The sequence below is a fragment of the Carassius gibelio genome, chromosome B3 (genome assembly GCF_023724105.1).
Source record: "Carassius gibelio isolate Cgi1373 ecotype wild population from Czech Republic chromosome B3, carGib1.2-hapl.c, whole genome shotgun sequence".
In the NCBI taxonomy this organism is placed as follows: domain Eukaryota; kingdom Metazoa; phylum Chordata; class Actinopteri; order Cypriniformes; family Cyprinidae; genus Carassius; species Carassius gibelio.
Window position 1 is genome coordinate 32,345,344 of NC_068398.1, and position 27,641 is coordinate 32,372,984.

Genomic DNA, 27,641 nt, shown 5'->3' on the forward strand with positions numbered 1-27,641 from the left:
ACAGATTGTCACGATTGGACAACAGAGGACTCAAAGTGTAGAGGGAATAAACAAATACTGAAGGAAAACTGTGGTTTAATAAGCAGGAAGCAAACAAAGGGAAACTAATCAGATAACCTGACAATAGATGACTAAAATTAGACTGCGAAAAACTAGGTCAGACCACACACATCATACCTTTAACGCATAAATATTGCATTTATTGATTGATTTCAAATGATCAAACCACAGCAGTTAGATAAACTGAAGTCAATCTCATCTTTAACATGTCGCACTATACAAGCATTCTCTAAATATCTTCAACCATACACAAATATAGCTCTTTAGCAGTTCCAATAAAGAACTGACATAAAAAAACATTTCAACAAGCAAAAATAAACTTTTTCATTTACATAAAAATAAAAATAATTATTATTATTATATGACTAAATGACAGTAACAGTACTAAATATCAGTATCACTGGTCTCCAAAAAAGCAGCTGTTGTCTGAGTTCTTTAAAAGATGCACCGGTTTCTCAAGTATGATTTTATTTTTGAAGGGTTAACATTCTTGCATTCTTCCGAATCCATTTCTGTAGAATTCAGCCTTCCTGGATAAAACTAGTAATCAGCAGGTGACAAGTTCATGGAAAAAAACCCTGTTCACAAGAAGGAAATCAACCTCTGCAAGTTGAAAGGTGTGGAATGTGCCTTCATCTGTCAAACATTAATTTATCTGAACATCAAACATTCTGAATGCACACAACAAAGTAAAGTATTTGTAGTTACAGTGAAAGACTGAAAGCTCACCTTAGTTCTGAGCACCTGCCTCATTGAGGGCCTGCAGTTTAGCTATAAGGAACTTCTTATCTTCCCCCTCCTAATAAGACAGATGAGATGATAGAAAGAAATCAATAGGCTGTCAAAACAAGATAGCCTACTGTAATTTGTCATGTTTATGAAGGCATTACTGATCCCAAACCATGTGTGTTAGACACTTGATGACACCTCAAATCACTGAGAATTTCAGTGATTCAATGAGAATAGTGTGACCTTGTAAACCAACTGGCTTAAAAACTTGCTAAAAAACAAAAAAACTGCCAAAGGTTTTACGTTAGGGGATAGACAATTGGATATGCTCAGAATATAAAACATTGCAGCTATGGATAGTCCCTGTGAACCACATATGTGGTTAGGTTGGTGTGTGTGAGTGTAAAATCTATGATGCTATTCTTGCTGAATCAACCACATTGTGTTTATTTTATGGGCAAAACAATATTTTCGCCTCACCTACAATCTATGTCATCTGTTGGAACGCCACTCTCTCTCGCAAGAGCTTACTGCAGTGGTGTATAAAGTATCTGAAAGTCGTTGGTTTACTTTTTTTTAAAGTCATGCTCAAATAAACGTAAAAGTTTCTTACAAGAAAAAGATTTTGGTAGAAGCTTAAGTCACCGTTTAAAATATTACTAGAGTAAAAGTCTTAGTACAAAAAGTACTGTACAAAAGTACAAAAATAAATTTTTTAAATCCTAAATGTTCTGAAATATTGAAAGTAAAAGTAAATGCAAAATGGAAAAGAAGCAGATAAATACATAAAAATGTTCACATACACTGCTTAAGTAGCAAGATTGTCTTCAGTTTTAACTATTTCTTCCATTTTATATTTTTGGATAAGAATAAGAAGCACTTCTTCCGGTACTTAGTGTCTTTCATCCTGACATAAGAAAACATTTCTGGAATCTGCATTTGAAATAGCATGTATTTACACAGTCAATATATGTCAGAGGGGAGATGGATTCATTTAAACCGCAGATACAGATGTGTAAATAAGCCTATTTTTTTTTTTTTTTTTTTTTTTTTACATAAAACGTTGAATACTGCAAAAAGAAGGACTATTATGTCTAAAATGTTAGTCATTTATGGCTTTAATGAACTTGTATAAAATTATTATTTAATGTGTTCATGCATCTGCAGAAAAACGGTACTCTTTGCATGATATAGATTAAGTTAACTAGTCATACATTAAATTATATACATATAAAAAGAACACGGAATCATTTTTGCCATCTACAATTTAGAATGCCTTGAATATTTCGTTTTAATAGAGTAATAAATGAATGTGTGTGCACTCTGTGTGATTTGGTGATATAGCCTACTTGATAACTTCAAATTACATATCATTACAACAACACTTACTATATTATCGCAAAAGATGATGCATCGCACACCCCTGACTTGAGTGAGAAATTATATCATTCACAGTCGTGACGGCGCGCACTTGTTTGCACGAGATCAAAAGCGTAAAAACTCAAGTAAAGTACAGATATTCCTAAAAAAAACACTTAAGTACTGTAACAAAGTATTTTCACTTCATTACATTATACCACTCGCTTATGGTTTATACATTTTTAGATATTATGGATATTTTTTTTACACAAATGCATCACTTTGCTTCAGGGAGGCTATATTAACTCCTCAGAGCCATGTGGAGTATTTTTTTAAGATGGATGGATGCACTTTTTGGGCTTCAAATCTCAACCACCATTCACTGCTATTATAATGCTCGGAGGAGCCAGGACATTTGTAAATGTATCTCCGACTGCATTCATCTGAAAGAGGAAAGTCATATTCGACTAGGATGGCTTGAGGGTGAGTAAATCATGGGGTAATTTTCATTTATTGCTTTAAGTTCACATTTACGTACTTTGCCACAAGACTCATAATACTTACATTGTCTATTTGTTCTTGTAACTTAGCAATGATTCTCTTTTGGCCATCCAAAACTTGCATGTGAATGTATATACTGGCACTGCAAAGAGACAGAGATGACTGTTAAATATGACCCATATCCATACTGCACCCATAAAGACACACAGGCAAAGGAGTACTCACAGTAACAGGCCTGCAGTGATGAAGAGGAACAAAGGGTTGTCCACCAGGTTATTATAAGCCCAGCTGAGCCAAAACATATTGGGTTTTGACTCGCCCAGGTTCTTGATCCACTCCTTGCCTAAGCGAAGCATGCTGGGGAGGTTACTGAAGGGCCCACAATTTAATGAGGGCGTGACCCTAAAAGAACAACACACTTGCACTTTAATGACTTTATGTACAGTAACTGACATGATTTGCTTTGTCAAGAAAAACATGCAGTATGAATGAGCGTGTGTGCATGTGAAATTTCCTATGGAGGACAAAACCTGATGAAACATCTTTTGTGTTCCACTCAAAAAAAAAAAAAAAATTATAATAATAATAAATTTGGACCAATAAGAGAATTATTTTTAAGACAGCTATTTCTCTAACTGTCCCATCAAATTGTCTTTCTTTATTATTGTGATAGACCACCTTGTAGAGAGGAAGCTCTAGGGTGTGTATTAACACATTATTTATTTCAGTATATCTATATATATGAAGAGACAAACCTCCACATTGCATAAATAACACATGCCAGGGCCCCAGTGAAGGAGGGGAAAAACAGGAGTTTAATGAAGAATGAGCTCATCTGAGTGGCCCTCCAGTGTTTCCTGGGTGGTTGAAAGTTCATCATCAAACTCGTCTATAAAAGGGGGGTGACAAACAGGAAGGTAATTGACCTTGGATTATATAAATTAACATCTGCAGTGATATATTATAGCATTAAAGACACAATTTCTTTGTCTACAGTACATTGCCACAAAAAGAACAGTTCTCAGATGTGAAATTTCTGACATAATTACAACTATGTATTGTTTTCTCTTTTTTTCCTGTATTATTTGTTGTTTCATATTTCCAAACTGGATGATGAAAGGTTAAGGAAGGGTATACTCTCCCAGATCACCCTTGTATGGACAACCTGGTACCCTATCCACCCCAAAAAAAGGTGCATATTAGTACACTAAAGTTGTAATATAGTAATGTGTACCCTTACTATAAGGGTCAAAGTTTAAAAAAACACTATAAAGGAAGCTCATATAGCTTGCTATATTCCAAGTTTTTGGAGCCATACAATAGCTTTGTGTTTTACAGTTTTTTTTCAATCGCTAACAAGCGCTTAACCATACTTCAGATACTTTTTCTAAACTCTTAACACAGACTCACACCTACAAAACACAATTGGCCAAATGGATAATTTTCTTCTCAAAAACACATTTTGTTATATATATACTAAATCGTCATTTCAAAATAGAACACATCTTTCTCTGCACACACCAACTTTACCAAAACACTGGAAATCTGACTCAAAATTAAATTATCCTGTCAAAGAATAACACCTGTTTTCACCTCACAAGGTACATGCAGTCAATCAAAGTACACCAGGTTTCAAAATACTGGCTATTGTTGACATTACAAAAACTGAATAGACTTTTCAGTCTCAGTTTTACAGGTATTTGCATGCGAAACATGCAATTCACTGTTTTACATTAAATTTCTTGGTTAGGAACTGTATGTCCAAATGTACAGTAATGTTCACATTCAAAAGGATTCCAGTAAAAAGCTATTTTTTTCCTTTACTGTTTACTGCAGGAGGTACAGTAGAAACACAGTATGATAGAACAGAAAATGTATCCATGAAACACATAAGAGCATTCTGAACAGTTCCTGTACAACAGCCCAGATAAAAAAGAGTGGGGTGGTAAAATAAAACAACTCACTGCTCCTGCATCTCTCACTGCTCCTCTCATTGCTCCTGCTCCTCTCACTGCTCCTCTCACTGCATCTCTCACTGCTCCTCTCACTGCATCTCTCACTGCTCCTCTCACTGCTCCTGCTCCTCTCACTGCTCCTCTCACTGCTCCTGCTCCTCTCACTGCTCCTGCTCCTCTCACTGCATCTCTCACTGCTCCTGCTCCTCTCACTGCTCCTGCTCGTCTCACTTCTCCTGCTCCTCTCACTGCTCCTGCTCCTCTCACTGCTCCTCTCACTGCTCCTGCTCCTCTCACTGCTCCTGCTCCTCTCACTGCATCTCTCACTGCTCCTGCTCCTCTCACTGCTCCTGCTCGTCTCACTTCTCCTGCTCCTCTCACTGCTCCTGCTCCTCTCACTTCTCCTGCTCCTCTCACTGCTCCTCTCACTCCATCTCTCACTGTTCCTCTCACTGCTCCTGCTCCTCTCACTTCTCCTGCTCCTCTCACTGCTCCTCTCACTGCTCCTGCTCCTCTCACTGCTCCTGCTCCTCTCACTGCTCCTGCATCTCTCACTGCTCCTCTCATTGCTCCTGCTCCTCTCACTGCTCCTCTCACTGCTCCTCTCACTGCTCCTGCTCGTCTCACTTCTCCTGCTCCTCTCACTGCTCCTGCTCCTCTCACTTTTCATGCTCCTCTCACTGCTCCTCTCACTCCATATCTCACTGCTCCTCTCACTGCTCCTGCTCCTCTCACTGCTCCTGCTCCTCTCACTTCTCCTGCTCCTCTCACTGCTCCTCTCACTGCTCCTGCTCCTCTCACTGCTCCTCTCACTGCTCCTGCTCCTCTCACTGCTCCTGCATCTCTCACTGCTCCTCTCATTGCTCCTGCTTCTCTCACTTCTCCTGCTCCTCTCACTGCTCCTGCATCTCTCACTGCTCCTCTCATTGCTCCTGCTCCTCTCACTGCTCCTCTCACTGCTCCTCTCACTGCTCCTGCTCTTCTCACTTCTCCTGCTCCTCTCACTGCATCTCTCACTGCTACTGCTCCTCTCACTGCTCCTGCTCGTCTCACTTCTCCTGCTCCTCTCACTGCTCCTGCTCCTCTCACTGCTCCCCTCACTGCTCCTGCTCGTCTCACTGCTCCTCTCACTGCTCCTGCTCCTCTCACTGCTCCTGCTCCCCTCACTGCATCTCTCACTGCTCCTGCTCCTCTCACTGCTCCCCTCACTGCTCCTGCTCCTCTCACTGCTCCTGCTCCTCTCACTTCTCCTGCTCTTCTCACTTCTCCTGCTCCTCTCACTGCATCTCTCACTGCTACTGCTCCTCTCACTGCTCCTGCTCGTCTCACTTCTCCTGCTCCTCTCACTGCTCCTGCTCCTCTCACTGCTCCCCTCACTGCTCCTGCTCGTCTCACTGCTCCTGCTCCCCTCACTGCTCCTGCTCCTCTCACTGCTCCTCTCACTGCTCCTGCTCCTCTCACTGCTCCTCTCACTGCTCCTGCTCCTCTCACTGCTCCTGCTCCCCTCACTGCATCTCTCACTGCTCCTGCTCCTCTCACTGCTCCTCTCACTGCTCCTGCTCCTCTCACTGCTCCTGCTCCCCTCACTGCATCTCTCACTTCTCCTGCTCCTCTCACTGCTCCTGCTCCTCTCACTGCTCCCCTCACTGCTCCTGCTCGTCTCACTTCTCCTGCTCCTCTCACTGCTCCTGCTCCTCTCACTGCTCCTCTCACTGCTCCTGCTCCTCTCACTGCTCCTGCTCCTTTCACTGCTCCTGCTCCCCTCACTGCATCTCTCACTGCTCCTGCTCCTCTCACTGCTCCCCTCACTGCTCCTGCTCCTCTCACTGCTCCTGCTCCTCTCACTTCTCCTGCTCCTCTCACTGCTCCTGCTCCTCTCACTGCATCTCTCACTGCTACTGCTCCTCTCACTGCTCCTGCTCGTCTCACTTCTCCTGCTCCTCTCACTGCTCCTGCTCCCCTCACTGCTCCTGCTCCTCTCACTTCTCCTGCTCCTCTCACTGCTCCTGCTCCTCTCACTGCATCTCTCACTGCTCCTGCTCGTCTCACTTCTCCTGCTCCTCTCACTGCTCCTGCTCCTCTCACTGCTCCTCTCACTGCTCCTCTCACTGCTCCTGCTCCTCTCACTGCTCCTGCTCCCCTCACTGCATCTCTCACTGCTCCTGCTTCTCTTACTGCTCCTGCTCCTCTGACTGGGCCCCTTGCTCTTACTCTTCATCGTCCATACATTACAGTGTTTGTATTTTTCTGTTTCTGTTTCCAAAAACATCACTCTTCAAAGTCCTCCTTTTATTGTATAAGTGTCAATGTAATAGAAAAAAATAACCCCTGCCATTGAGTCTAAGCCAGATTGGAATCAGTTGTGGTTGGCCCAATTTACACAACATAAATCAGCTAAGATATATTGTTTTTGAACTGATATCATTGCAGAAGCAGAGGTTTTTATACTGTATCTAAGGTTTGGAACATTGTTTTTGCTATTGTGGGATGTTGTGTGTTAACATTTGTAAATACCACAAAAATTATCCATAATTTTGTTGGGAGGTATAGCTTGTCTGTTCAGAAAATGTAAGCATTGTGGAAATGTATTCAATGACCCCATATTGTGTGAAAACGACATGAAATGTGTGAATGGTATGGCCACAATAGACAGATGCTGTGCTAATTGTGTTTAGAGTTTTGAAAATGTGACAACTGCTTGGACAAATGCTTGTTAGCTACTGAAAATAACTGTAATTCATCTAATTAAAATTCCCACATGTCCTGGTGTCTTCAAAGCTCAGTCAAGTGTGTGCTCCTGTGGCTAAGTGGTAGAGCATTGCGTTAGCAGCGCAACAGGTTGTGGGTTCAACTCCCAGGAAAAACACATACTGGTAAAAAAATAAATATATCCTGAATGCACTGTAAGTAGCTTTGGATGAAAGTGTCTGCTAAATGCATGAATTTAAATGTTTTGCACCAGGTTTGATGCCATTAATTCATGGCATGACAAGTTTGAAAAATGTGATGCAAGTAAATAACTTATTTTTTTCACTTGCTTCTCACAAAGCTGTTGTATCTCTTCACAAAACCTGAAATACATAATCCACTTTTAGTCTTTTTTGTGCTTGACAGTTTTCCAGAAATTCCCATTTGCTATTCTAAGCTCATACCTTCAGCAAATATCTTCTTTTTATGCTCTAAGAACAACATCATGGTCATTAAATGGTAACATAATTTCATTTTTGGGGGAACTACCGTACACTTTAGCATTTATAACATTACATTCAATCTTCTATCCGCCATGCACCTTCAACCCAATAAAGCCTAAAAAAGGATTAAGAAGATCTTGACCTTTTTGAAGTAGAAGAGTAGAACCAGTTTCCCAATTTGAACTGCAGGCAACAGCGGTGAAAACAGCACACCAAACCTACAAAGAGAAAACGGAAAATTCTGTTAGGGAGATGCTGTCAGAACACAATGTGATGTGTCTTCATGAGGAGGAGATGACAGTACCACACAAGCGTTTGGCCGTAGATGAGCTCCAGAACATCCCGTGCGATGTCAAACTCCAGTTTCCTTCTTCTTAATGTGATGTTTCTTATACACAGCCTGAAGGTGCAGAAAGAGTCAACACATCCCTGTTAAACATCTCTTTGCTATCATATGGAAACATGAGAACTTACCCCCACAGAAACTCTGCCAAGATGATGTATGACATCGCAAACAGCAGATCCATTAAAACCAAACGGTAAAGCTCTTGACCAACCAATGTCTCCCAACACTGCAAGTAACCACAAATCAAAAAACAAGCCTGCTTTCATTTCATATTCAACTAATAAGCTCCTATAAATTATATTTCTTTTTAAAGGAGTATTTTGTAATTATTTGTAATATAAGTTATATTATTATCATACAACTTTAAAGGATTGGGTGCTTAATATTGTTTTGTTGTTATTGTAATAACATACTGTCAATATATATATATGTGTGTGTGTGTGTGTGTGTGTGTGTGTGTGTGTGTGAGTATAAAAGTTCGGGTTTTGTGTTTTTGGTCACCTCTCGTGTATTTTGTCCTTTGCCAGAAATGGTCTTGAGCCAGTAGTAACACAACGCACTAAAAATGCAACCCTTCAACAACAGGTTCCTGTGAAAGAAGAAACCGAAAGGTCTTTGATGTGCATGCAGTGACTCGGAAATTTGATTCTATTGATAACAAACAGTCTTATGTTAAAACAAACTGGGAAATTCATGGGTATTTCTAAAATAAAAGCAGGAAATGCAAAAATATGTTATTTGTTATTAGTGCTATATATTTAAATGGAAAACTTAAATTTATCTCATTTCAAAAGCGTGTGAGAAGAATCTTGTATTCTGTATTCGTGCTATTAAATTATCAAGGAATACATTTGAATAACCTTTTGGTGACACTTGATTTTAAGGTCCAATTCTCGCTATTAACATTGCCACAATAATCTCTTAATTTGTGTTATACTGCTTATATTGTGTTATACTGCTTGTGTTATATTTACACAAAATTATTAAATTATTTAACACAGTGGTTTGGTTGGATAACTTCCGTGCAATTGAAACAGACAAACAATTTCTCTGAAGGTTTGGAGTAGTTCTCAAGATAAGAGTCATGCTAAATTAATGTCACGCTGGTGAGCAGGAAATATTTAGCATTCAAAGGCAATCAAATGAAGCATGTTAAACTTGCTTCCTGCTGCACTAAAAAGGAAACAGAGCTTCGCTCACAGCAGAATTAGACAGGAAGTGAATAAATAAGTGTACAGATGGTAAGAAAAAAATTATAATAATAAAGAGCTTCCCTGACCTTGCAATGGACACATAAATCCGAGTGCTTGGGGAGGCGTAATGCTCTACCCTGGATAACATGTCGAAGAAACCAGGCAGTAGATGACTGATGCAAGACACGACCAAAGGCAGTTTCAGCAAATCAACAGCTTTCTGAACAGAGTTCGCCAACATATGACAAAGACATAAACACACAATATATCAAATAATGGATTGTATTTTAATTCTAAAGGAAGGACAAAGAAACAAGAATTTTCAGAAATGCATAAACAATTCTAGAAAGAATAATAATAATAAAAAAAAAAACATACAGTAGTGGCCAAAATTATTAGAAGACTAGTATTTTCACCAGCTAAAAAAAAATTCTAATAAGTCAGTTATTTATATCTTTTGCTGTAGTGTGTCAGTAGGAAATGTCAGTTTAGACAAACACTCGTTATGCCATTAATTGTAATAGTTCAGTGTGATTTAGAAGGAGTCTGAAAACAGCCGGTGCTCCACACGGAGATCTGGGCCCGTATTCACAAAACATCTTAAGGATAAAGTAGCTCATAACTCTTTAGGAAAAAAATCTTTAAAATAAAGGGCATGTAAATCCTTTAGGACTCCGAAGGTTTTGCTCCAAGAGTATTTCACAAAGCATTTTAGCATTAAAACTAGCTCCTACGTCTGTGAAACATTAGGATTAGTGGATAGGACTCCTAAGTCACTAAGACCAAACCTAAAACTATTCCTAAAATGGCTGTTGCTGGCAATCTGCCTCGGAACGTAAACATTTTAGAAACAATTTATGATACTGTGCTTCTAAAAAGGTATCGACCTTTGTTTTGGAGGTTATCCCAACTTCAAAATGTACTTTGATTATATGCTTGTTTTAATCAATCGGGCAAGAAGTAACACCTGCTCTTGTGTTCAGTTTGGTTTACTGTTTTGTTTTGGATGTCTTTTATACTTAAAAGGACTAAACTAAAACATTTTTATTTTTTTTTTTACAAGAAGCATACAGCCTGTTACAGACAATTAGCTGAACACACACACACACACACACATTTAACACATTAAATAATATTGTTTAATTATTTAAACTAAACATACATTTTAAAACCTTTATTTTGACATGGCAACATAATATCACACTCTAGAATATTTCTATGAATAAATATCTGTCCCCATCAGCCAATCACTGTGTGCATAGTAAGCAAGCATGCTTACATCATCCAAGCCACCCTTACTCTTAGCTTAGAACTTCCTTCTATTCCTTAGTAAAAGTTTGTCGCAGCAGTTTTATGAATAGGTTTTAAAAGAAAACCCTTAGCTAAAAACTTTTACTTCTGTTTAAGCGGACTCTTTGTGGTTAGATACAATGTTTTGTGAATATGGGCCCTGAAAACCAAAACACAATGACAACAGAATCATAGTTTTATATAAGGCAATAGTCCAACAGACAGTGTTTTCAAGATGTTGAGTCTACTATGTTCTGATGAAATCGGAAGAAAACTGTCAACCATGCAATGCGGATGTTGAAAATAAAGTTGTCTGCATTAATTGTAATGAGGCAGCAAAAATAACTGGTGTGAGAACTGAACAGGATGTGACTGGTATTTTCTATCATGAACGGTGTAATATCTTAAGTGTTAAGCATCCTGTTGCCCTTTCAACACTATGAGCAGACCCTTACCTTTTTACTATCCTGTTCAAGGTAAGGGTGAAAGTGGTATACAGCCAGCATGCAAATAGCTATGCAAAACAGGCAAATGGTCCATACAAGAAAGTGTAGACTCAACCAGCCAAAAGTCGAATGCAAGTTCCTCTTCTGTTTTTTGCAGCTGATCTCAGACAGCATCTCCTAAAACAAAAAATGGAATCACTCAAATCTTAGCTTCTTTGTAAAAGTCGAAAAATATGCTTGCAATATTACGTATAAGTGTCATTCCTGCTTCATATTATCATCAAACACAACTATGCCTTATGCAGTTGTTTTGGAGGAAGTATTTTAACAATAGAATGCTATTCCATCATTAATGAGTAACACAAGAACAAATGAGTAACGCACTATTAACGTTCTTAGTTTTGGAAAGTAATTCCTTCTGATGGATTTGATAACACTTGAGTCATTATTAATAACCATGATATTGACTTTAGAATACTGTTCTAAATGGCTATCCATTCCTTTAGAAGGATGTAGAACTATGATACTTACAAAACCTTCTCGTAAAGTACAGAATCATCTCACCATTCATAATGGTTAAGAGTTTTATAAAAAAGTAAACTGTGGTAGGAGACACATAGAACCATACATTTCTGTGAAGTGTGGACTTAAGCTGACAACTCTTCATTTAAGTAGTGATTATGTGTAAAAATTAAATGAATACAAATAAAGGCCACGATATATTTCAAACAAAATCGAAGTACGAACAGATATTACATAATTTTGAACAAAATCAGGCCGAAGCAAAGTTCGTATTGAGTTTTTTTTTTTTTTCAGCAATTTGAAACAGCTCACCAAAGCAAACTTTCTGGGGGAGTTAGTTTTGGCTCCTAAACACCTTTCAGATAACATTGGTACGTGGCGAATGGCGATTGGTGAGTGTGTTCTGGAACTCCACCTTCGTTGAAGTAAAAAAAAAAAATTCTCTCTTACTTTCTCATTCATCCGAGGTCAGGTGGCAGGAGAATAACATATCTAAGTCACTAGCAACATAAATACACTGTGTCGAATAGCTGACTGACTACTGTATACAATAAATGAAATGCTAAAATACTATACAATAATAAACCAATGTCTCTATCAAATCATGACACCACATAAAATATTAAAAGGTTTAATCCAGTTTAATAAAATAAATGAACACTTATAAAATATTAGTTTAGTGTTATTGAGGTGACTCCTATATTTTTTCCACATCATACTATAGTTTTCAGACTATGAGCCATTGAAACTTAAAGACTGATTTTGGGAATGGAATGGTTATTTTGTTTTGCAAACTTGATACTTGACTCTGAACTGCTGCTAATCATTATTCTTTTACCTACAATATTCTGACCATTGGTACCTGTCTCACACTTAGATACAAGTAGATACACCATCATTGTTTCTTTATTGTGATTGAGACATACGTGCAAGTGTTGTGACACGTTTATATTAACCTACACCCCGCATCATAGGGGTGTCGGAATGTTAAAAAAAAAATTATATCATCACTCAGCTTTTTCAAACTTCTTTTTGCCTACATGCAAAGAACGAAAATGTGAGTATATTGGTGCCTTAAGAGTATCAGAGTAATGCCAGAAAATGGACAGGGTTAATACTGAACACATAATTTAAAAAGCCATTTAAAAGCTGTAGCCTGACCTGCTGCCACATATGCACTGCCATTCAAACTAACTGTTTCCTGAAGGGTTTTGGATAGCATGGAGGGAGCCTTAAGTGAAGATGTCTCCCCCAAAGAGAGATACAGTGCCAGAATCTATTCAATGACCATTCTCATGACCATTCTTACACATTCCCTCAATGTTGCGTAATAACAAAGTCCTTTTAGGCATGTCGTGCCACTCGGCCGCCATCTTGGCAACGCCTCCGGGCAGCTATTTCAGACTAACAAGCACAGGGTCCTATATGATTGCATGTGACATTGTAATTAAATTTTTTTTTTCTTGTCTTCACCACCTGGCTAATGTTGTACAATGTTGAGAGATTCAAACAAAAAGTAATCAATAAATAGAACAAAATAAAAAAAATAAAGACTGCAAGTGATGTCACTAGCGGAAGTGCAAGAGTCTCAGAGTGCAAGTCTGAGAATGCAAGTGCAAGTCTGCAGCCAGACCCTTCTCGAACTGTGTATGCGAGACACTGGCGGAGTGAACGATACTTGAGAGAGGGCACAGGCACAGATCCAGCTATTATAAGCTTATTTGGCCTTGTCTTTTTAACACTATAGAAAGTTAATAAAATGGAAGTTGCAGTTTAGGATTTGCAATATCTTTCGTATCGCATATACAAACCCGATTCTAAAAATGTTGGGACACTGTACAAATTGTGAGTAAAAATGGAATGGAATAATTTACAAATCCCAGAAACTTATATTTTATTCATAATAGAATATAGATAACATATCAAATGTTGAAAGTGAGACATTTTGAATTATCATGGCAAATATTGGCTCATTTTGGAATTCATGAGAGCTACACATTCCAATAAAGTTGGGACAGGTAGCAATACGAGGCCGTAAAAGTTAAATGTACATATAAGGAACAGCTGGAGGACCATTTTGCAACTTATTAGGTCAATTGGCAACATGATTGGGTATAAAAAGAGCCTCTCAGTGTTGCAGTGTCTCTCAGAAGTCAAGATAGGCAGAGGATCACCAATTCCCCCAATGCTGCTGGAAAAATAGTGGAGCAATATCAGAAAGGAGTTTCTCAGAGAAAAATTGCAAAGAGTTTGAAGTTATCATCATCTACAGCGCATAATATCATCCAAAGATTCTGAAAATATGGAACAATCTCTGTGCGTAAGGGTCAAGGCCGGAAAACCATACTAGATGCCCATGATCATCGGGCCCTTAGACGGCACTGCATCACATACAGGAATGATACTGTAATGGAAATCACAACATGGGCTCAGGAATACTTCCAGAAAACACTGTGGGTGAATACAATCCATCGTGCCATTCGTCGTTGCCAGTTAATACTCTATAGGGTCAAAAAATAAGCCATATGTAAACATGATCCAGATGCGCATTTAAACTCATTTAAAATGGACTGTGGCTAAGTGGAAAACTGTTTTGTGGTCAGACAAATCAAAATTTGAAGTTCTTTTTGGAAAACCGGGATGCCATGTCATCCGGACTAAAGAGAACAAGGACAACCAAAGTTGTTATCAGCGCTCAGTTCAGAAGCCTGCATTTCTAATGGTATGAGGTTGCATGAGTGCGTGTGGCATGGGCAGCTTACACATCCGTAAAGGCACCATCAATGCTGAAAGGTATATCCAAGTTCTAGAACAACATATGCTCCCATCCAGACATCGTCTCTTTCAGGAAAGACCTTGCATTTTCCATCATGACAATGCCAGACTACATACTGCATCAATTATCTGATTTTAATGTGCAAACATATATTCAAATATAGCAATTCTTGTGCATGGCATTTTTCAATGCAATTATTACTTCTCTGGGTCATAAATTAGTTTTAACATGAAGAGTAATACTGACACAAACCTTCAGCTGAATGCAGATGTTCACCGACTGCAGCTTAACAGACCGTCTCTTGCTGACTTTAAAATCCCAAGAGCAGAAAACCTTTAAAGCTAGGTTACCGGTAGTCTTGAAAATGCGAGAACTCTTTCCAAATGATTTAGATATACTGAAAGGATGAACAAAATTTCACTTAATCACAAAGCAAGCAAATGATGTGAATTTGAATTAGCATAATGTATAAGGAAAGCAGACAAACCTGTAAACAAGCATCACAAATGTGATAAACATGCCTGTTCCAATAGTAAAAATATATGCCAGCGGTATGTTATAATTGTCTGAACATGGTTTTATTTCCAATTGACAGGTGTTATTGGTGGCATAGTGGCCATAAAACATCACAGAGTCTGTGAGAATGCCCTGTTGAGGAACAAAAAAACATAGCATTCATAGTCCAAGTAATATAAATGTGGGCCATCTTAAAGGGATAGTTCACGCAAAAATTGAAATTATGTCATTAATAACTCATCCTCATGTCGTTCCAAACCTGTGAGACCTCCATTTATCTTCGGAACACAGTTAAACCCCTTAAGTGGATCCATATGAAATTCCCAACAAAGAATGGATCACCGACGACGACTTGCTGCCACACTTTTACATTACAGATATCCTTGGCTACCTTGTTTGTTTTGTTAGCCCCCATACTTCAGAATAGTTCCGAAGCTACAAGTTATTGGAGTCTCATGTGCAGTTCACAAATGGATGGGTTCAGGAGTTGCAGATCATAGAACCGGCAAACAGTATACAGTAATACAGTAATCTGGACAAAGGTAAGCTGCGCGCTACCTAGCTGCTAGTTTAGTAACTGTTAGTGCTAACAACCATTCACACATGGGCTTTTAACTATGTGTTTCAAAAGTGTAGTTAGTAGCTGTCAACCCTCCCGTTGTTTTTTTTTTTTTTTTTTTTTTTTGAGGTTCTCACGTATTTTAGCTCTTTTCCCGCTGTCTTCCCGTTTTAGTATTTTCCTGTAAAATATCCCCTTAGCCCCTCCATCAGACCTGTCAAGTCTCTGTGCTGTTGTCCTGTTACTACTCCTTGCCCTTCCAGCGAACAGATGTTTTCAAAGCATCATTTTGCTTACTTGAAAGCAACCTTAGCATGATGTTGGGCTTTTTAAGATAACAGCATGGTTGTTTTGAGCGCACAATTTCACGCCAATATGTAAGCAAAGTCATGTCAGACCTAGCTTCACAGATTGCTTAACGTAAGTTAATGCAGCAGTTTTGTAGTACAGATTTCTGCTGTCAGCAGAGGGATAGCAACAGAAAGATGAATGTTGAAATTACACTTATTTTGGATGAGTAACCCGGGAAATTTCCCTTATATTCAATGTTCTTGATTTAAGCTATATAAATGAATATTCAGATGTTATGGTCTCCGTGGTGGCGCCGCCAAGCAGGAAAGCGGTGGAAAGCTAATCCATTCTCATTTTATTTTCCCCATGGCGATTATATATTGCGCTGTTACACCCCACAATACAGCAACGGTTTACCATGGTTGAAATTGATTTTTAATTAATCAAATTAAGACACACGGATGAGAGGGAGTACGGCTAAACACTGCACAGTAGTCAGAGTAGCAGTAAAGGAGGCCATCAACACGGCGGCCACGCCAAGTAATGATGTCACAATGCCCAAGCCCTATTGGAGACGCAAACTGTTTAAAACGATTCAGTTCGATTTGTTGAACTGGTTCAAAAAGATCTGGAATCGATTGATTCGTTCGCGAACCGGATATCACAAACTGCTTTGTTTAAAACTCTCTCACAACAGACACGGAAGAGAAGACAATGCTGAATAAAGTCATAGTTTTTGTTATTTTTGGACCAAAATTCATTATCGATATTTAAAAAAATTCTAACTGACCCTCTGGTGTCACATGGACTACTTTGATGATGTTTTTCTTACCTTTCTGGACATGGACAGTATACCATACACACAGTTTCAATGGAGGGACTGAGAGCTCTCGGACTAAATCTAAAATATCTTAAACTGTGTTCCGAAGATAAATAGAGGTCTCACGGGTTTGGAACGACATGAGGGTGAGTTATTAATTATATAATTTTAATTTTTCGGATGAACTATCCCTTTAAATTTCCAGGAACTGGAAAACCTAATATAAAGCACCAACTTTTTTAAATATACAAATATTACCATGCCAGTAAGCATCCAGAGGTCAGCTGTGGCTTCAGGTTTGTATTGTGATGAAAAAGGATTTGAGATTTGTGGTATAACCAGGAAAAGGCCTGCGATGAGGAAGAGGAGGATGTTGAAATGTAACAGTCTTCTGAGGAAGATGAAATAGGATAGAATCCCAGTGCCAAAGTGGGCGCTGATCTTTTTAAGCACTCCATGCCAGAGCTGTATGGATTTCTGCTGGGAGACCCTTCCGTAGCAGCCACCACACAAAACCTATGCAGCAACAACAAGTATACAGGTTAATGAATCAAGAAATGTTGATTTCAGTATTAAACTCTACTCAGAAAATCTGAAATATTCAAAAATGCCACTTTCAATGTTTATTTGTATGAACAGGGTACAAACTGGTGTCCCCTACTTTGTTAAAGCAATGAAGGATACATGTGTTAATGTTGAATTTAATGTTGCTGTAGAAGAAGGCATTCACCTTCAAGAACCAAGCTTTAAACCGATGGCAGCACTGGACTCTGTTAGCAGAGAGAGGCTGTCCAGCATCCCATAAGACAAACCAAGCTCTAAAAAGACACATTTAGATAGGATACAAAGAAATGCACTATTTAGACACAAAGAACAAATTAATTATTGCACTATATTTAAAGATGTAATTGTGCTGTCTAAAAGTGAGTATTACACTGTATTCTGTACCTGATCTGACGCTTCTCCAAAACACTAAGAGGCATTTCACGCAACACCCGCACACATTCAGCTGCAGACAAACCTTGTAGTTTGTTTAGCAGGTCTTCATTTTGAGTTACTAGAAGCAGAACACAGAAACAAAGTGTTAGAGGTCCACTTTTAATCTTAATTAAGATTCTTTTCTCCATATCTTTCTGTAAACAGCCTGTTTCTTGTTGCTGTGCTTTTAAGACTTTTATGTAAATAAGTGTGAAGCTAAATTAGAGAAGGATACAACAAGTGGTTGTTGCAGTCTAGTTTCAGTGAACTTTGTCACTGAGGAGGAAGTTCTGAATGACATATGTTTCACAGTACATCAAATGCTCTTATCTTTAAAGATCTAGAAAAATTGGATTCCTCATGATATGAGTCACGTTCTCTTCAAATAAAGTTGGCACTGAGAATGTTTTAAGGCTGCAAACCACTATATTGGCAGTCTGGCTGCCTTCTGAAGACATCCTGGTCTGTGGTGCAGTGAGCGGTAGACACAAAGCTAAGAGGTCGTCTTCTTCGCGACTCGGTGGATCGGGAGAACGCAGTCGACTGATTAAATCCTGAGAAAAGGCAAAGTAAAAATGATCATACACTGACATTTTGCACTAGAAACTGGAGTTAATAAATGTGTTCTATGGAGAAGTCTCTGCTCTTCTGTATCTCAATGTGCAATAGCTATAATATAACTACAAGTATCGTAAAACAACTACCAATATCTACAAATACCGTAAAATATGATGGATTACATTTGAATTGCATTTGAAAAAAAAAAAAAAAATTGAGTTTCACGTTTCAGAAATTATGTTGCAAGTAAAGATTTTGTGTGTAAGCAATTTAAATAATAATAATAATAACACTTAAAGACACCGGTCAGAGGACATTTCTAGAACTTAATTGTATTGAATGAGAACTTGAACTCACTACACTAATACATGTATATATATATATATATATATATATGCATATATATATATATATATATATATATATATATATATATATATATATATATATATATATATATATATATATATATATATATATATAGTATATGCTTAAAAAAATAATTGCAGATTAAATAATATTGTGTAATTAAATGTATTTAAAGTAACAACATTAAGTAGAAATTACATTAAATAATATTTTAGTTGACCATAAATGCTTTCCAGTACATTCAGCAGTACACTTTTTCCATATTTCAAAGACAGAACTATACACAAGAGACATAATAATTATTGAGATTGAAATTGAGATAAATGAATAAATAAATAAATTTCTGTTGGTGTATGGTTTGTTATGATCTGACAATATTTGGGTGAGAAACAACTGGAATCTGACAGTGCAAAAAAATCCAAATCAAAATGAAGTTTTGATATATTTACGGTAGACAATTTACAAAATATCTTCATGGAACATGATCTTTACTTAATATCCGTAATGATTTTTGGCATAAAATCATTTTGACCCATTCAATGTATTTGTGGCTATTGCTATATGCTTGTGCAACTTAAGACTGGTTTTGTGGCCCAGGGTCACATATAAAGAGGTAATTAAGTCCTGCTTTAGTGGGTCCAAATTACTTTTTAGTTTAACTAAATGCATTTAATATAATTTTAAACTATAACACATTTTCATAAAATTGTAAATAACTTGTCCAAAAATATTAGTTTCAGGTTACACTTGTGAGTGTGTGACGTGACATAGAGCCAAGTATGGTGACCCATACTCAGAATTAGTGCTCTGCATTTAACCCATCCAAAGAGCACACACACACACACACACTGTGAACACACACCCGGAGCAGTGGGCAGCCATTTATGCTGCGGTGCCCGGGGAGCAGTTGCGGTTCGGTGCCTTGCTCAAGGGCACCTCAGTCGTGGTGTTGATGGCTGTAGACTCAAACCCACAACCCTAGGGTTAGAAGTCAAACTCTCTAACGATTAAGCCACAACTTCCCCACTTATTTCCGGAATCCATACTCTTTTTAAAGGTATGCTAAAAGTATGCTCTTTTTCATAAAGGGTTTCTTTGCATATACTATTATTTTGTTGTCTGATGCAATGAAAATCATATATTTTCTTTTTGACATATTTTAGTGAAACAGCTATGATTTTATTAAATGTGCAAATCTATATGAAAAAAAAAAACCAGTATCGGAACATTTTCTTACTGATAGAGCGGCTAGGCATGGAGGACAGGACCCTCTGGGTTGAAGAGGACCAACTGTTCCTTTGCAGGGCATTCGTTTGTTTGGGCTCATGGTAACGCTGAGCTTCTAAGTCTTCTCGATTTGTTTCTGTCAGATCAACTACAAACAGAAGAAAAAGTTAGAAGTTAAAGTTAAAGCAGTCATATGATGCGATTTCATTTTTTCCTTCCTCTTTGGGGGGTTACAAGCTCTTGGTGCATAAAGAAGATCTGCAAAGTTGCAAAGACTGAAGTCTCAAACCCACAGAGATATTCTTTATCAAAGTTAAGAGTCAACCACTGCCACCTAAAACGGCTCATTCTAACTCACCCCCACATGTCTATGTCAAGATGGGGGAAGATTTGCATAACGCCTCCCAAATTTCACGCAAAGAAAGTAGCGTAACTTTTATTCACGATGTTCCCACCGGTGCCATGTGGGGGAGAAGCTGTGGGTTTCATGTGAAAGTGAAGCTATTTTGTTTGGTCTTCCAAAAGAGGACACAACTAGAAACCAGTGGTTAAGTTGTATCTACAACACTGTTTCAGAAAAGTTCAACCCAAATATTCAGATGTTGCCACGCAGATTGCGGAGAACAAGGACTGTTTCCTGTGAGCCTACAATGTCCGCTCCTATGAAGTGAGGCAATTCCAACTTTGCAAGGACAGTCTGGTGCTTCTGACTCAAAGTCTGAAAGTACGTTTACATATTTAAAGGATTTGCCACTGATTATTCAAACGTGAGTTTTGAGCAGTGTAGTGTAACTTAGAGCTTATTGTTTGTCGTTTCTTCGATCACTATGCAGACATGGTTTTACGTAGCGTGATATGCAATGCTTAAAAAGACAGTATAAGTCATTATAATCATTAATTATCAGTAACAAAAGCCTTGTTTGTAATGGTTTTTACTGGTTAAGTCTCGTTGCACCGGGACACACGGCATCACAGTATGTTAAGGTGCGTAACATTTCCGTCACACGCTTGAGTCACAATGCACTGGATAGCTGACCAATCAGAGCACACCTTGCTTTTCAGAACGATGAGTTTTGTAAAAATCAACAGAAAGTTTCAGAAAGGCAGGGCATAGATGAGCAACAATAACGTAGCCTACATTATGTGGAAAATAATATTTTTTAACTTTAAACCACAATACACATTGCATTACACCAAATAATGTACTTTTTAACATTAATAAGTTAAGAAGTTATTTCTTCCCTATAGGATTTACGTCAGGCTGCATATGCGGTGCAGTACTCACATTTCACTGCTCTGTGTGGTCTAATAGCTTTGAGCTGAATCTGTTCCTGGTCTTCATCTTCACTGGAAGTCCACTCCATGTCTAGAGTGGTGTAAGCAATAGGTGCTAAGCCATAACAGAAATTAATATTCATAGTAAAAGACAATATTTGCCTGGGATTTACATTCTTTACATTAAACTACTCTTGTAAAAAAAAAAAAAAAAAAAAGAAAAAAAAAAGAAATGCAATTAATTGCAGTTAACTTTTTAAAAGTATATTTTAGAAAACTTTACTTACAGATATTATAATATTAATGTGATAAAAGTGTGCTTGGATGACCATGAGACTTCAGACCTGAGTCAAATTACACATTTTATTTTAAAACACATTTGAAATGACTGTTTTAGGAATATTTTCCTATTTTCACTTATTTTGATGTGTTGACTTGTATAGTAACACGCATGTAAAGTACCTGATTATAATGTAACTGTAGTGTTTTATTTTGATGTTCAAATTTAAAGTTAAATATGCTAATCAATAAAATGGCATTAAACAATGTTAAAGCTTAGCCTAAATGCCTTTGTATATTCATTTACCTGCTTTTAATATAAAGTGAACCTACAATAAAACTCTAAATGTCCGCAAACATTACATCCAGTTCAAGATCAAGTACTTTCGTTTAAAGTATATTATTTTCATGGTACGTACTTTTATAAAGCATGAAAGTATAGTATCACAAGAGAACTAATTTGAGTTGTTCTATCATCACACCTCCGATGTTCATTCAACAACACTCATCTTAAACAGCAAAAGCAGATTTCGCAGCTGTTCTGATAAAGTAGCACCAATTGCGATACTCACCTAAACAGCAGTGAAGTTTCCAGCACAGTCTAAGAAAAAAATACACTGTTCAAAGTTTCCATACGAATAAAAAGAGACTGGTACTTCAACAGTACCCATTCTGCGAATAAGCAGAAACATTTTCACAGTTGACAGACTTCATACAGAGTGACAAACCACAGGCAAGAGGAAGAAACAAGAACGAGCTGACGCCTTACTATTTTTTATTTATTTTTTTCTTCATTATTATTTGGTTTGGTACTATTATCACAAACAACTGTACATAGGGAGACAGGTATTTTACATTACAGTGTGGTATGTGAAATTGTAAACAGAAGCCATAACATGATACAGACTGCTCAGCCTTAATCTGAAAATGCAAGCTACAACAGACTCAGTCATACGTTACAGACCTCATGACAGTGCGACCCGTGTCAAATTTGCATCACACCTTTTGAAAACACAATAGATAGCTATAAACAACATCAATTTGAGTTTGGTACATGCATCTTAAATAATTGTCTACTGAATGAAATCCTCTGTGTCTGTCAGAGAGCATCCCCATCTACATTGATACAAAGACGCAGCAAGTTCTGGAGTGATGCACTTTTGTGCATCTGTTTCTTTTTGAATCATATTAACACACTTCAGTTTGTGAGATGTTTGGATTGAAAAGTGTGCTTATGCTATCTATTTAATTTTATTTTTTAAATTAGATTTTGTATTATTATTATTATTATTATTATTATTATTATTATTATTATGTAGGCTACAAAAAAAATAAAAAAATAAAAAAAAAGAAAAATAAAAAAAGAATGCATTTTAAATTGTGGCTTACTTGTTCAAATACTTTTTGCATCCACTGTATTGAAGTAACTGCATGGATAGTTGATACATAGTTCCCCCCAAAAAATAAAAGAATATATACTATTCCAAACCTGCATGATTTAATTTCTTCAATATAGAGAGAATTTTGACTGGACATTCTTTAACGTATCATCACTTTGATGTATTTCACTACAGAAATTATTTCAGCTCAGGAAGACATGGAGCTATTAAGTTTATTCGTTTTTAGGTGAGTATTTCAATTATAGGTAGATTAATAGCGCCACCTAGAGGATTATTCGGTACTTAGGTACTTATGCAGTTCACGAAGAATCACTAAAAGCACAGCAAACAGCATAAATAAAGTATTTCTGTCGGTAAAGTGTGTGTATATATTTACCATACATATGGTAGCTACACAGTGTGAATGAGTCCCCAAAGACTGAGGCCACGTGGTCAGCTCCTGCAGTCAGACTAATAGAGCTGTACGTGTAAACTCAAAGGCAAACCCTTGTGTGCAAACTGATAAAACATCAGGACTACACCCGAACAAACAACACTGGAAACGTCTTTACACTCATGAATATTTAATCATGTCCATATGTCAAATACTACTGAAGCCTCAGCCTGCAGCACTGTTGGAGTACATCAACAGAATGACATCCTATATCAAGTATTAAAGTGATAGATATATAGATAGACAGACAGACAGACAGACAGACGGGGCGGTTCAAATATTAAAATGTGGCAGTTCTCGTTCTGACGTGACATGTACTTCCTTGAAGGGTGGTGCGGTTCTTTCAGGAAACAATTGTGAAAGTAAACAGTGTGTCATCAAGCCGGACAACCCGCCGAAGCGCTAACGAGGGGCTAGAGTGTCACGAACGCGGACATGGAGACGAGTGCTTACGGTGCATCGCTGGCCGGAGGAGCCTTCGATTTCTGGAGCTTTGTAAAGCGACCGCAGACTATCGCCAGGCTGTTGAGTTGGGTGAGCTAGATCAAAGTCATCGCCAGCTAATCGAGCTAGTGCTCCTACCACTCGGTGAAAGTTTGTAATACTGGCGCTGGCCTCAAAATGTCTTAGTTTAACTGAAATCTCAATTCTGCTGTCACAAGTTGCAAAACACAGACCATATGGAAGCAGCAGTAGTAGTCTGGGAGTTTGTTGTTGAGGTCTGCATCATGTGACTTGTCAACACGGGTAAACTCAAGACGTCAACAAAGGGGCTCTTAAATACTTAGTTTTCTGCAGCTAGTTTGTGTGTATTCATCACCTGTTATTACACTGGCCATTTTCTTCTTCTTCTTCTTCTTCTTCTTTTTCCATCTACTGCAAAGAAATGCTTTTTAGAAAGAGAATGGAAGCACACAGTTTGAACTACAAAAAAATATTGCATTTTTAAATGTTAAATCTTTTGAGACAGCACTTTTAAGCAGACGTAGGGGTCTGAATGCATGTACCTAAATCTTTTTCTGTGTAAATATATAGTTTTTTTTTTTTTTTTTGATAACCAACGTAGACATCTTGTGAGAGCGTCACGCCTCCCATTCAAACAGACACTGTACTGTGTAAACTCTCGCAGTAGAAGTTTCCTTTGTGTGTGTGAATACAACTGTGATGATGCATTATTAAAGAGATTTCTGTTTCTTTCCATCGCAGATCTTCGCCATAGTGGTGTTTGCCACAATAGTTTCTGAAGGCTACATAAATGATCAGCATTTAGACACCACTAAATGCATGTTCAATCAGAATGACAGTGCTTGCAGCTACGGAGTTGGTGTGGGGATTTTAGCTTTCCTGGTCTGTGTTATCTTCACTGTGCTGGATGCCTACTTCCCCCAGATCAGCAATGCCAACGAGAGAAAATACATTGTGTTGGGTGATCTTTGTTTCTCTGGTAAGAATTGTTCCAGATTTTGGTTTTTGTCAGTAACTTTAAGTTTAATTGCAGAATTCATTTTATTTAGTACAGTGTCTAAAAGCCACATATTTGATTGGATCTAAAACCTAGTGAGAGCACTGAAAGCTCACACTGTTCACACTGCCAGCGAATGCAACAACAAAGCAACCTAAATTTACGGTCATTGAGAGCTGGCATCCATGACTTTTACCAATGATACGTGGACATTTCCAGAGATAAGTAATAATACTTCTCACAACTTTTGACATGTCTCTGGAGATAATTTATAACATCTCACAGTAACGATAGTAGAGCACAAGCAATCAGAGTACAAATTCGAATTGGGATCGGTTTTATTTACACAGTTGAGGAGTTCATAAATGTTATTAGGCTAACCAGATTTAAAAAGGTCTACTAGGCAGGCAGTTCAAAGGCATAAATGTTGGCATCATGTTGGTCATGGAATTTCACAACTGTGTGATATTGAACAATATCTAAAATAGAAAGTAAAAAGTTGCAATTCCAGCTGAGTTTCCATGATGTTAGCATGTTGCTAAGCTAACAACATGATAGTCTCTTAGCCTACCTACACTTCCAAGGTCCCATGTTTTCCAGATATATATGGTTCATTATGAACATTAAATTTTTTTATATGTTCCCAAGTTCAGTGGCCTGGTTACATATATTAAGTAAACCTTAAACTAAGGTCAGGAATAACCCAGGAATTGTTTTTTATTTAGTTTTTTTTCTTCAAAACCGATGAAAAAGTTAATTTTTTTTTCAATACTTTTTAGTGTAATGAAATATGAGTATATTTATAATTATCTAACTGGCTTACCCTCTTTTTTTTTTTTTTTGAATGGAGCTCGTTTCCTTCTCTTTGAAGGACACATGCTGTGATGTTTAAGAGGACAAAGCAAGGTTGCCTTCTTCATGTCTGAAGCACATTTACGTTGACTTAAATGCTCATAATGGCTTGAAACAGAGCCATACCTTCTGTTACTCACGCACTCTTATTCATAATCAGTTAGTTTACCCAAAAATACAAATTCTGTCATTATTTAACCCCTTTTATGTGGCGAGGTTTCCATCCTTTGAAAGTTTGCATAACCAAAACTCCTCAGATCCAAAAAGGTCATAGGGGTAAATCAGCGGTTTGATCACTCTATATGATGAAACGTTAAGGGGTTTATTTGACTTTTTCTGATCTAATATGGTATCGTATGTCCATTCATTCCACATTAGAACAAACGATTTGTATGGATTAGTTTGTCTTTTTTTTTTTTTTTACTTTGTGAAGCGTTAAAGTTCAGTGTAGGGACAGAAACTTCTCAGGTTTCGTAAAAAAATATCTTGAGTTGTATTTTTGTAGATGATTCAAAAGTCATTTGGAGTTGAGTAAACGATGACAGAATTTTCACTTTTGGGCGAACAAACCCTTCACGCTCCTCTCTGCTTTCTCATCAGGTGTGTGGACGTTCCTGTGGTTTGTGTGTTTCTGCGTCCTGGCCAATCAGTGGTCTCACACAACTCAGACAGAGGTCCTAGTTGTTGCAGCTCGAGCTGTGGTGACCTTTTCCTTCTTCTCCATTGGCAGCTGGGTGAGCACATCTGACTTCCTGGTTCTGCCTGACGGTCTACTTGTATATTTGAGCTACTGAAACAAGTAACATGCTTTTATCTCTCTCTCAAGGGCGTTCTTACCACATTCGCATTGCACCGATACCGCCAAGGGGTGGACGAGGTTGGCCTAGGCTACAATGATCCATCATCCAGTGACCACACTTCCCCGTACCCTTCAGCATATGCTGGTGCTCCAGCGGGTTATCAGCAGTCCCCATTCACCGCCAGTGCTGCGGGACAGGAGGGGTATCAGCCTCCGGCTTACTGAGGGGGAAGGCATTTCAACGCGTCTGAGAGGCTCACCTGTGTGGACTTTCAGTAGCTCCGCTTTTTCCTTTTCCATAAGAGTTGAAATTGTGACCTGGGATTGGTGTGTGCTTCGCTGGTGTGTTTTTTTTTTTTTCAAAGTTTGAAAGGAAGAAAAAAAAAAGTTATTTATTTTTATTTACGTCGGATGCGAATTCTAAATTCTACCCTAAGTTAAAAAGTTCCTTGCAGAGATTGTGAAATCCAGATTCCACACCAGCTGCGGTTTTTACATTTAAGAAACTGATGGAATTTACTTCATTCCATGTCTTGAATGCACAATCACACGATGTAGGAAAGTCTACAGAACTGACGTGCCTTAAAAGTAGAATCGAAACAAATTTCCTCATATGCAGACAATAGAAAGTGAACAGATTCTCTTTGCCAAATACATTGCCACAATTGAGTAATTCTTTAAAAGAATCGCATTGCCATATATCTTTTTTTTTAAAGTATGTACTGAATTGATTGCCAAATGGTTTTAATTACTGCTAACTTCAGTCTTGTTGAGGCTAGAATAGATAACTGATGAATAGGTCGATTGAGATTGTGAGGTAAGAAACAAACTACTGTAAACGTGCCTTAATTTAATTTGTTACAGACAATAGGCTTTGTGTGGATAATAAACCTTATTTTCGAACACGTTAAGCACCTGAGTTTGAAGTGGTGAACAATCATATAATGGAATGTTTTTTGTTTTTTTATTTCAGGCCAAATTCACTGCAAGATTTCTACCTCTTACTACTGAAATTGTGCCTTATTTTGAAATTAGTATCTAGAAATTGAAATTAATTTCTATTAACGCATTTCTGCTTTGACTATTTTAGACCACTTTTACTGTTTTCTTCATTTCCCTAAAATGAAAAAGAAAAGAAAGAAACTAGAATATACATTAATCTTAAGTTGGCCACTAAATAGAAACTCTTTTCAATATGGACGTGTTTTGTTGGAGCTAGGAAAATGTCTTTTACACAGTTCTGTTATAACACATAAACGTTGTGTCCTTTTGTACATTTACTTTGCACCATTGTTTTTTTATTTTTTTATTTTTTTGTAACAGCAGGTATTGCAACATTCTCATTCTTGTAAGGAAATGCTGCACAATAAACACTTGATTCTTTCCAATGTTAAAATGTCAAAGACTTGTTGAATCCTTTTTTTTAAATGGAATGATTGGGTGAGGGGTTAGTTC

At 37.7% G+C, this 27,641-nt stretch overlaps 2 protein-coding genes across 6 annotated transcripts; one reads left to right on the forward strand and one right to left on the reverse strand.

The window, feature by feature from the left end:
* Positions 1-493: 493 nt before the first annotated feature.
* Positions 494-21,959, reverse strand: LOC127953128 (transmembrane channel-like protein 6). 5 transcript variants are annotated; one of them, XM_052552082.1, is made up of 21 exons: positions 21,813-21,959; positions 21,249-21,305; positions 20,972-21,052; positions 19,697-19,834; positions 17,955-18,086; positions 17,503-17,611; positions 17,285-17,372; positions 16,813-17,070; positions 14,856-15,016; positions 14,621-14,765; positions 11,080-11,247; positions 9,421-9,554; positions 8,643-8,730; positions 8,270-8,367; positions 8,100-8,195; positions 7,938-8,013; positions 3,405-3,538; positions 2,875-3,051; positions 2,713-2,791; positions 790-859; positions 549-696 (listed from the first exon to the last, which is right to left on the reverse strand). In XM_052552082.1, exons 3-20 carry the CDS (start codon positions 21,048-21,050, stop codon positions 791-793), a joined length of 2,229 nt encoding a protein of 742 aa, XP_052408042.1. In that variant the 5' UTR covers positions 21,051-21,052; positions 21,249-21,305; positions 21,813-21,959; the 3' UTR covers positions 549-696; position 790. The 5 variants fall into 5 exon arrangements, with proteins under 5 accessions (XP_052408043.1, XP_052408042.1, XP_052408041.1 ...); XM_052552081.1 differs by having other exon boundaries at positions 20,972-21,076; XM_052552083.1 differs by lacking the exon at positions 21,249-21,305 and having other exon boundaries at positions 494-638; positions 20,972-21,076.
* A 1,440-nt stretch (positions 21,960-23,399) lies between these two features.
* syngr2a (synaptogyrin 2a) lies at positions 23,400-27,589 on the forward strand. The gene is made up of 4 exons (XM_052552150.1): positions 23,400-23,607; positions 24,280-24,517; positions 25,988-26,121; positions 26,214-27,589. The coding sequence occupies exons 1-4, from the start codon at positions 23,509-23,511 to the stop codon at positions 26,409-26,411; spliced, it is 669 nt and encodes a 222-aa protein (XP_052408110.1). The 5' UTR covers positions 23,400-23,508; the 3' UTR covers positions 26,412-27,589.
* The last annotated feature ends 52 nt before the right edge of the window (positions 27,590-27,641 follow it).